This window comes from Pholcus phalangioides, unplaced genomic scaffold (genome assembly GCF_987345545.1).
Source record: "Pholcus phalangioides strain wild (caught in Gottingen) unplaced genomic scaffold, Ppha-v1.0 ptg000015l_1, whole genome shotgun sequence".
Lineage (NCBI taxonomy): Eukaryota > Metazoa > Arthropoda > Arachnida > Araneae > Pholcidae > Pholcus > Pholcus phalangioides.
The window spans coordinates 108,297,382-108,309,110 of record NW_028301608.1 but is presented as its reverse complement, the minus strand read 5'-3'; the positions used below and the strand labels follow the sequence as shown (position 1 = coordinate 108,309,110).

Below are 11,729 nucleotides of genomic sequence, written 5' to 3'. Positions count from 1 at the left end.
TTAAGCACTCTAAAACTGTGCTACATGTCACTTAAGAGATATCTAAATGTGCCACGGATCACTTAAGTATTCTGGAACTGTGTCGTTATAACCGAGTTGTATTGTATTGCGAATATAGTGGAAATAACTCTTGAGCACAGTATATAAAGATGAAGACCAACGATAAGAAACAGAGACGATATAAAGGGTACATTTCATTCGTCTACAACCGTGACTCCCAACGTGGAGCCCACGGGAATGAGGGGTAGGAATCTCAGAATTAATGAAATATTCATAGTTTGTGTGTATTCAGTGTGTATAACAAAGCTTCGCGGTGATGAGGGGAGTGGAAAAAAAACAGAGAACTTTTTTGAATTTATTCCACTGGCGTTTGGACGCAATATTACGTCATTAATCGTAAAGTGGTTAATGAATTTAGAGAAGTTCAATGAATTTCATAAGAAAAATCAATAACTCGGATACACAAACAATTAGCTATTGACAAGATTGGCTTTTAATACAATAAGCATTAATACAATAAGCATTAATACATAAGCAAATTAATACAATAAGCAAATTAATACAATAAGCATTAATTAATAATTTGGTAACATGAATTTTGAATATACAATTTACATACATACATAAAGGTTCACATTTCATAAAATGTATTGACATTATAGCAGACATTATGTATATATTGACATTATACACATAAAAAGAAATTTGTACCAGACTAATTCAAACTTTCATTGGAAATATTAGATACATGAATAATGAGAAAAAAGAAGAATGTATTGAATGTGCATTGGGAATAAAAAAATATCCAAATGTGGCGAGAGCATTGTATGCACGTGCACATGTTACTTTTATCATATGTGTATTCATATGTGTCTTCATTGAGTTATACAAGGGTATACGGTAGGCGTTAGAGGACAATCATGCTCTCAATCAGTCAAAAGGTATTAAAAAAGACAATCAAACAAACAACCGATCTCCATACCAACAATCATTCAAGGCACAGGGACTCTCAAACTTTTTCAACCTGCAGCGCCCCTTACCCAAATCAACACTTATCTGCGGCTCTTCAGAGAAACGTTTAACAAAGAATCTCTTCGGAAAGCCTATGTCGAGCCACCGCTCCGAGGCGCCCCTGACGAAGATTGTCTGCACACAATTTCAGAAACCTTGATTCAAGCAGCCATTTAATCAATTAGTTAATCAGATAATCAGTCATTTCAAACCCCTTATTAACGGTCACCCCCCTCTTTTACGGATGATTTTTTTTGTCCCACTGGTGACCCTGTCTGTGCAAAAGGAAGATTTTACTGTTCATTAAGTCGCGGACCCTCCTGGATAGGGCCGGTGCCAGGCATAACGTGACGAGGCGGTTGCCAAGGTCGGCATGATTACGTGGGCGGCATTTTTTATGACAGATTTATTTTTCACTCTCGGAAATTTTTAAACATCGAAATAGTTTTGAAGGGAAAGCCTCATGGATAAATAAGTGCAGGTAAATGTAATATAATTTTCTGCGTTCAAATGCTCTATTCAAGTCTTTGCTACTTAATGCTTAATTCATCTCAACACACCTCCTTTCTTGTACTCCCAAAAAGTGTCACTTATCTCTAGATAAGCTGGTTTCTGAAAAAAAAAAAAAAAAAAAATTAAGTTCTTATCTTTTTTTTACGGATATTTTCACTCTTTATCAACATTTTCCCGAATACTTTCCTTTCTTTAGTCGATTTCCCCTCAGCACAAATTTTTATTCCTTGTTAATCTCCCGACAAATGCCTCTCTCACTCAACACCATAATAGAAGAATCTCTAGTGTCGCGCTGTTTGGCTCTGGAATGTTCTGACTGCCCATTTCTGTATACTTATATCTGTTCTCTATTGAAGACCATCAAGATTATGCTGCGCCAAACAATGAACAAGTGGTATAATATGTAATGACCTGTGGTAGATTTTGCGTTACCAGGTTGTACCATGAGAACACCTACCACATTACAATAGCCTACCCTGCACCCTAGTCAAGAGCGTTGGCGGACGCAAGATCGACTTTTTGGGGGGGGGGACACACTGGAATAAAGCACATGGAATCTCTCCCAGAGAAATTTTGAGCTTCTAACCTTCAAAAAGCATTTTAAATTAATCAATAACGGAACAGCTGTCGTATGGTCCGCCACTTGGCGATTATTTGGCGCCACACATGTCTGATGGCCCGACGAAGAGTCGCCAAGGCCGTCAGACACTACGGACGCCGAAAAAAAAGCGTGCAAAACATAATAGAAACCACCAAGCATAAAAATATAAAAAAATATCAGTTAAAAAAAAATTACACCTGGCCCATTTTTTTAATAATAAAAAGATCGGGGCATAAGGAATTCCGGGCATAAATATTCCATGCATTAAAACTAAAACCCGGACCCTTTTTTTTAAATAAACGGATCCGGGCATGTTGAATAAATAAATATTTATGCATTAAAATTAAAACCCGGACCCTTTTCTTTAAGTAAACGGGTCCGGGCATGAAAAATTCTGTAGGTTCATTTTAAATAATAAACCGATAAAACAGAAGGCATGGCAATGGATGAATAACTAATAAATACAACGAAATAATAAAATGGTATGATACAACCTGAGCAGTAGATAATCCAAATAACTAGAGCTACAGAAGGGAGGAATAATAATGAGAGAGAGAGAGAGAGAGACGCGCTGGAAATGGAACAACGGCTGCTTAGAATTTTTGAAAAAACGCGGTGAACAAAAGAAAAATCCTTTTTGTTGAAGCTAGCGCCATCTAGTATCACCCAACGAAACCGGAAAAGTGTTAAAAAATACGGCAACCCAGAGAAGCATTATGACGGTCTTGGCGACTTATCGCGAGAAAAAAGTCGCCAAAGTCGTGGCGGACCATACTGCATCTGTTCCTTGATTTGATGAAAAAAGAAAACTCTTTTCAGACAGGGAAAGGAAATCTTTTAAGGGCGACAAAATATTATTCGCCTCAGGCGGCAGAATTTCTAAGACCGGCCCTGCTCCCGGAAATCATGGATTCCACTTTCAGTCGTGAACCCACGGTACCTGGTGTCTGTCGTGGTGCCCCATCTGCACCAAAAGAAATAAAACACCGTTTCATACTCCAATCGAGAGATGCCACCACCAGTACAATTTTTGTCAAACCATAACAATATCACTACTGCAATCTACCAACGTTGCAATGATGATTTTCCACGTTAATTTAATTAAAACATTTTTCTTTTAAATATTTATTTGTATTATCATTTTTCAAACTTATCATTAATTTTGTTTTTGTAATTCTACAATTGGGCCATAGACCCCTGGGATGTAGGCATCCCCGATTGGGAACCAATGATATAGACCAGTGGTTCACAAATACTTGCATGCGTTCCCCCAAGCTTCTTCGAATTCCTACCCTTCGTAACACCATCTACTGGACTGTAAAATAACTAAAACAACGGCCATACTCCTATCGAGAAATGTCACCACAGTATAATTTTTGTCGAAATCATAACAATATTACTACTGTAGCCTACCAACGCTGCAGTGGGAATGCTCTTTTGCGCGATCCGAACTCGACTCACGTGGGCTTCTAATGTAGGTCGTATAAGTTCGCTTACAATCTGTACATTAAAATAACATGTCCTGACCGATTCATCATAGTCGAATCGAAACCACTGAAGCTACAAATATGAAATTTGGTCAGTAGTTTTATTGCTTGATGTGAAGACTCATTAAGGAGGGATTTTTCAAATTTCAACCTCTAAGGTGGTCATGAGGTGGTTCAATGGTTATTTGGGGCAATCATGGCACCATGCTGAAATCGCTAAGGCTATAAATATGAAATTTGATAAGTATCATGCTTCAAAATGTAGACACGCACTAATTAAGACGGGATTTCTGAAAATTTAACCCTAAGGTGATCATGATAGGTTCAAATGCTATAAGGGCGAATCATCGCCGAGTAATTATCAGATTACCAAATCCATGCGAGCGAAGCCGTAGCTACAGCTAGTTGTCTTATAAATCCACATATGAATGGGGTAAAAACTCTTATGCTGGTCTGGTCTGGTATGAAACCACGCTAACTTCGAATTCAGTTATTTTGAATTTCGAAATTGGATATGGGTCGCTGAGGTAATCATGCTATTGATTTTGGGTCACTGCTGGAAAAGGTTAAGAACACCTGATATAGACGTAAAAGACAATCAATCACTCTCACATCCAGTCACAAAGGATTCAAAAAGCCAATCAATCTTCGTACCAACAACCATTCAAGAGCAACTATTTAATGAATTAGGCGTAATCGGTCACTCGAAAAGTTTCCAAGCCATTCAAGCATTACCATTCATTTTGCCAATCTCAATCATTCTATCAATGGATGGTCTGGAAGTGAAATAATTTGATATACTTACCGACCGGATCACTTGAGCATAGGTAGGTGGCGGGAGAGTAGCAGTTGATGGTTTTCAGCTTTAGGCTACCATCTTCCTGTAGGGCCAGTCCCGCGCAATCCCATTTACTTCCAGGCTCGCCCGATTCCCAGAGCTCTTTCTCGACGAGCCTACCGTCCGCGAAGAACCACTGGCCGTTGTACTTGCCGGCGCCGACGAACATGGCTCCACCCAAAATGGAATTGTTGACGGCTTTTATTATGCTGTTCCTCATGTCCTTGTTCTTGTAAGGTGTCGGGTCGCCCTCGTTGCTGCAAGATTGGCCGATCCTGCTACTGTCCACCTTGCTTGACAGCACGGCTAGACACATGCCGTTGCTCGGATAATAAGGTTTGTTGTTATCGCTACATTCTGTGAACGAGGGAATCGAAAGTTTGTCAATTGCATACAGTGTGATAACTTCATTCCTGTTGCCGCATTTTATTGGAGAACCGTTGATCCTAGATGCATTCTTCCAATTAGAAAAACTATCGAAAATAACGTGTGAAACTCAGATACGTCATTCATGTTGCAACATAAATATTAACTTTTTACAAGGCCTTCTGATGCAAAAAAAAATCCACATTTCTAAGTGCAATATTCGATTGGGATCTTGAGCACAGAGTGTCCGTATAAAAAGTTAATTGTTTTTATTTTGATAACTATTTTGATTACTAACCCCTTGCAAAATGAATGGCGTATCTGAGTTCTACACGTTATTCGGACGCTTTTCCACTAATTGGAAGTATGCCTCTAGAATCTCAACGGTTCGCCAGTAAAATGCGACAACGGGAATAAAGTAATCACCCTGTATGTGCTCATTGCATTTTTGAATTAAATTGATAGATATAATTTTTTCAAAGACAAATGAGGATTTTTATACGATATCGCATGGTGAAATCCCAGAAACAGCTGTGCTGTTTCGGGAAAAGTTGGAGATATATAACTTTTGTTTTTAACTGAACGTTTGCTTCAAGTAAGTACTCTTTGTATGGACATGGAGCATGTGCTATACTGTATATATATATATTGTGAATTTTATTTAATACTAGCTATAACACCCACCGCTGCCCGAGATTTCCCCATATACTGAGAGCATTGAAGAAGTGACAAACCATGGTAAAGCGTTAAAAATGTCTAAAACGCATTGCTTGGGAATCCTAATGGTTCCCGAATGGTTTTTGCCCTATTGTTCAACTCGGATCCTGCTTGGTATACACTAGATGCAAAACTTGGCGGAGATCGGTCTAAAATTGTAGGCTTGTATAGACAGCAACTTCTATAAATAGAAGGCCTCCGCACGGATTGCCACAAACGTCATTCAGACTACCTAGCAAGGGTGTCGCATTTGAAAACAGCATCCTATTTCGTTTCTTCTTATTTTGGCGTAGGATCTTCCTGGTTGGCTCGCAAATACCACAGGGTGATTGGAAGTGGGGTATAGAAATCATCAATTCTGAGCCCGAGATCATTTCTTTTCCGCACAACGATGATACTGGCAAGAGCAGGGAATTTTTTCCTCTGAATATTCTGAGGAAAAATGGACTACTAACTGACGTCACAGGCAGTGTGCGGAGGCCTTCTATCTCTAGGAGGTGCTGGTATAGACCGCTTATGGATGCTGCTCTATGCAGTGGTTCCGGAATGCTTTTAGTCATGGACTTCCCCTCGGAAAGAAATCTTAGGTGTCTGCCATGGACCCTCCCCCCCCACATGTCTCAGCGAAGCCGCCTTTTTGAATTTTAACAAAAAGTAAATAAAAAGGTATGAGTTTCAAACATTAAGAATGCACATGATAAAATAGGAATTTTATAACGTGATGTAACGGTGTACTTGAACATCTGTCATAGGTTTTTAAAAATTTGATTCTAGATGTTTGACAATTTTCTCATAGTTCACCGTACAAATCGAGCAGTCCGTTGCCTTAATTTAGCATGCCTCAGTTTGCTTCACCCTCTGACACTAGTAACGCTTCATTAAAAACTACAAAATTACAACCATCTAACAGCGAGAATATTCTCAAACAACGGAGGACATTCTATCTAGTAGTAGTAAATGTGATGCGATAGCAATATCATATGCTAGACTGGGGAAAGAACTAAAACAATGTTTCATACTCTTCATACTCTAATGAACAGATGTCACCACAATTACAATTTTTGTGTAAATTACAACGCTATTACTATTGCAATCTACCAACGTTGCAGCGGTGCTTTTACTCTATAATTTACGTAAAACTTTTCTTTGAAAGCAATTTATATTATTTTTTTTTCAACTTTGCACTCACGGCCATTCTTCTTATTGCAAATGACTGGTATGTCTTCCTGGTCATCGCAGTCCACAGCACTCACTAGAAAATCATCGGATCCTTTGATGACGGCGCATTCTTTGTTCTTTTCGGGGTATTCGTTCCAGAATTCGAAATCCTTTTCGGCGACTTTAGAATCGTCTTTCATGAAAATCCACCTTCGAACAAGAGGAAGGAAAAAAACCCCCCAATGAAATGAGTGATTATACTCGATAAACTGTAAGTAAAGCACCTTTTGCAAATTTTAATCAGCGAAGCGTTGCTCGCACAATCGAAAACTGCAGTGTCACCAAACGGAATCGTTTTCATGCAACCTTTCTCTCTTTTTCATCCCAAGTATCAACGCTGCACCCAATAAGCTAGAGGGATTCGACGAGTTTCCTATAAACAAGTTGCGAGATATCACCTCCTCACCTCCTAGGTGATGAATAAATGCCAAAATTATACCTACTGCATTCGTTGTTGGCTAAAGTTGGTTTTCTGTGATTTTCCCAGTTTCAAGGATCGCATGCGAGCAAGTCCTCCATTTGAAATGGTCTCTCCGCAGAGAGCATAGAGACCTTCAGGCCTTACACACAACATGAATATTTAGTTACCTGCCATTTTCACTTCAAAATATGGAAGGCAGATATCAGCACCAGAAGAACACGAAACATTCATAACTCCGACAACTAGGGTCACGTGATTCTGTAATTCCCCATTGCCGCATTTTACTGGTGAAATGTTGAGCCTGGAGGTGTACTCCCAGTTAGAAAAAGTATACGAATAACGTGTGTAAACTTCAGATAAATCATTTATATTACAAGGGGTTGTATTATTATCAAAATATGAAAACTAACTTTTTATATGCACACCCTTTTCTGAAATACCCAATTAGGAAATTGTTGCCCTGTCTCTGTTGTAGTCAACGAAGAAGTGTCCAAGTGCAAAATATTCGTCCAAATATTTGAATTCAAATATTGGCAAAGAACAGCATAAATGAGGGAAGGGAAAGAAGCATTGTCCGTTAGTTTATTCTGTTATTTCCAAATTTTTCTCAGATTTTGAGTTAAAATATCTCGGCAAACAGTGCACCTAGGAAAGTGAAAGTTTTTTTTGGCCTCAGGAAAGATAGGGTAAAAACTTTCTAATTCAGTTTTCGAGGACAGGATGTCCATATAAAAAGTTAATTTTTGTATTTTGATAACTATACAGCCCCTTGCATGATGAATGACGTATCTGAGTTCTGCACGTTATTTGGATACTTTTTCTAACTGGAAGTTTGCCACTATCATCAACGATTAGCCAGTAAAGTGCAGCAAGTTGAATTGTGGAATCGCCTTGTATATCCACACACGTAATATTTCCCGACACACATCAATTCGTTAGAAATTCTGTTGATGAATGTGTACGAGAAGCATGTGCAGTTTATTAGTAGTAGCAGAAGGGCCGAGAAATTTAGGGGGTGGCAGTTTCAGGCAGGAACAAAGAACATCATTACAAAATTATGGAATTTCAAAGTTGTGGGGATGGCAAAATAATGTTTGCCCCGAGTGGAAAAAAATTTCTAGTTACAGCCGGAGACCGGAGATTCTAGGCTTTCTGAAAGTAAAACACGATTTTTTTAATTCCTATTTTGTGTCAACTTTGGAAAACGGGTTCTTGGGAAACGATTAGTAAACCATTTTCTTGCTGATGCTGCCATCTCCCCTTCATATTTTGAAGTAAGATGACAAATACTTGAAAGTGCTCTCTACCACTAAACGATATTTTTTTTTAATAGGAAATCTGAAACAATTTCCAAAAATGTTGGGGGGAGGGGGGGGGGATCCATTCACACCCTGCGCCCATGTCTCTGAACTCGTAAAAAGCCCCGTTTACACGAGGAAATGAAAAATCCGGTTTCTTTCACTCCACAATAGCGAAAAATCGCAGAGGATAGTGGCAGTGTTTATCTCACTTTTGTCACCCGCGGTTTCCTCACCCAATTCATGGTTCGTCTGCGGCCCCTCACGATAGTTTAGTAGATATTTTTACTTACAAAAGAACCACCACAGAAAGCTGAAATAGTGCCTTATTTACGCTTTCTATGGTCACCAATCAATATATTCAGCTCGTCGTGACGCCCCTGACAAAGGTTGGCGACGTCCCCAGGAGCAGCGGCACGCACTTTGAGGAAGACTGGATTATTGGGATTGTTATTTGCGGTGCAAACAAACTGAAAAAGTTCTCATAAGCCCCGTTTACATGGGAAATGGAAAAAGATGGTTTTTCAAGAATTTCACCAAAGCCCATTGCATGGTCCGGCACTTTAACTCCATTTTTATCCCCGACAAAGAGGGGCAGTTCCTCTGCTCCTCACTTCTTTCTCTAGAAGGCTTCTTATTCTTCTTTCTCTCACTTCTTCGTCAAGCAGGTGCTAGAATTCCCAATGTGTTACCTCAATACTGCACACGTAAACGGGGCTATACAGAGAAGAGGGTGTAAATATTTTTTCCTCTTTCTTTACTTATTTTTCCCTATGAGGGGGAAAAAGTCGTCAAGTGGATGCCAGAACTACCATGCTACCGCAATATTGCACATTTAAGCCCAGTTTACAGGTGCAATATTGCGGTAGCATTGGGAGTTCTAGCACACACTTGACGACAACAGAAATAGGGAGCAGGAATTGCCCCCCTTCTTCGTTGGGGGTTACTTGGCTGAGTTTCCTATAATCCTTTGTGTGACGCATTGAACCGGCAGATCCACGTGACCTCTGACGCTATCTTAAAAGTGGGGTTTAAGTGCCGGTCAATGTAAATGATTTGGTGAAAAATCTTGAAGCTCGTTTTATACCGCTTTTTCCATTTCCCAGGCCGACGGGGCTAAAAAGGCCCTGTTAAGCACCGTTTTTAATCATGGAATCATTAATTTTCACCAGTGGAATACCTTTGTTCTTCAGTATCTAGTTCTTCCAGTGGTCCTGGTGGAGGTTCGGCTTTCATCCCGATCCAAAAGGCACTATCTTGAGATTTCTCATGGATGTAAGACATTATGTCGTTCCGTATTGCGTCCATGACGCCCGGATCATTCAGGGAAGAAAGCTTTCCGTCGTAACCTCTTTCCTGGCAATTTTCATAAGCGTAAGTAAATTGCACTTTATCGAGCTGTACACCGTGACAGAGATTGTCTCCTTTGTGAGGCATATACTTCGAACAAACTGAAATACCATAAATCAATATACACAGAAAAATTACAAGAGAAAGCAAATGAATTTGGTAATAGATATATTCATTTACTATGAATTTGGAATTTCTTCTTTACTCTCAAGAAATATATTTTCAAATAGATTTCTTGAAACAGAGCTTTGATTTTTCTTCCGATATATACATTTATCAGCAATTTAGTTGTGATTCGTCTCTCTGCAGTTTTCCACTTTAGACATACACGCCACGAACGCAAAAAAGATTAGCGCGGGCCACTTCATTGGTTTGAAAATTAGCCGCTTAATCAAGTGATTTGTAGATTAGGGCTGATCTGATTAATCGACTAATCGGGTCTGTTAATCGTTCAATTGTTAATAGAGTTAAAAATTTTAGTTCAGTTAATCGACTCGATCAATGCGATTAAAATTTTCATTAAAAGTTTGTGAATTTACTTGATGTGTTTTAAAAAAACCGATTAGATGTCTCTCTTTTAAATCATGTTTTATGCAGAGCATATTGGATAATTGAATAAGTCACCATTTAGAAATACAAATTTAGATTCAACGAAAACTGATGATTTCAGTTTCAAATTGAGTTTGATTAGTTTTAGAAGACGACCAAAATTCTTTGTCTCCATTGTGTGATTTATGTATTCTTGGAAGCATTATTTCATCGCTTCACAAGTATCATTCGAAAGAAGTTTCTGAGAAAACAAGCGACAGTATAATTGAAAGTAGTTTCGAAATCAGTGAATAATAACTAAAAATAACCAATTAAAAAAACAACAACAAAAAACGACAAGATCCAAATTAAGAAATCACAGGTTATGGCAATTATGTCGGGCATATTAAATTGCTTTCAGTGAGCAGCATCAATTTCTTAACCTATTCCTATATTTGTTTACATCTACAGAATAAGCGAGTGAAATGAATAAAATATATTTCTATAGCCCCTATTAATATTATATGGTCACAATGAGTGAATTGTATATATGGTCACTAAAAATATTCGATTAAAATTCGATTAATCGATTACAAATTCTTGATTAACCAATTAGAAATTTTAATCGGTTCCCAGCCTTACTGTAAATGTACCGCGTTTCACTTAAGTGATCTGTAAATGTGTTGCGGGATCTATAAACTCCCATTCGACCTCAAAGGACCCTCTGAAACCCCTCTCCCAGTCAAGAATCACTGTTAAAAGTAAAGGACCGATGAACCAGTTTGAAAACCAGAACAACTCGTTTGTTGTTTTCAGCGCTTTTATAGCATCCTGTATAAAATGGTTTTGTTGCGCTAAATAAGAACGAAACCGAGGACTCGCCAGAAACAACTTGGAAACGAAAATTGATTTGTTCCAAGACAGAGGACCAGAAACGTGAATAGTTCTGCTCCGTTTCTCCCCCAAAACAAACCCTTTTTTCCAGGAGGGTCCGAAAGCTCAAGTGCTATCTTGTTGTTGGAGAAAACTCTACCCTACGGAAGTGACTTCTTTTTTTTTGACCACGCAGTACAAATGGTGGACGTAGAGGACGTTTATAATTCCGACACGATGCCCATCACACTATAAATTGATGAAAAATAATCAATTGAATAACATCGATTACCTTGGACTTTTTTAGCACCTACGATAGTCGCAAATATTAGAATTAACAACCATGGCGAAAATGTTGGAGGTGGAACCAGCTGCATGATACGACCCGGACTTTGAATATTCTCAATGTAGACATGGGCTGTCAACACAGCTGACTATAGTTTCACAAATGCGTAGCGTTAGGACTTTTGTGTTCATGGACAATCATTGAATTATGAATTTCGAATAG

General features: G+C 38.7%; 1 protein-coding gene across 1 annotated transcript; it reads right to left on the bottom strand.

Annotated features, from left to right (window-relative positions):
• Positions 1 to 472: 472 nt before the first annotated feature.
• On the bottom strand, positions 473 to 11,729 carry LOC149077322 (uncharacterized). The gene is made up of 5 exons (XM_089242793.1): positions 11,514 to 11,729; positions 9,651 to 9,921; positions 6,723 to 6,901; positions 4,418 to 4,807; positions 473 to 1,623 (listed from the first exon to the last, which is right to left on the bottom strand). Exons 1-5 carry the CDS (start codon positions 11,596 to 11,598, stop codon positions 1,598 to 1,600), a joined length of 951 nt encoding a protein of 316 aa, XP_089098919.1. The 5' UTR covers positions 11,599 to 11,729; the 3' UTR covers positions 473 to 1,597.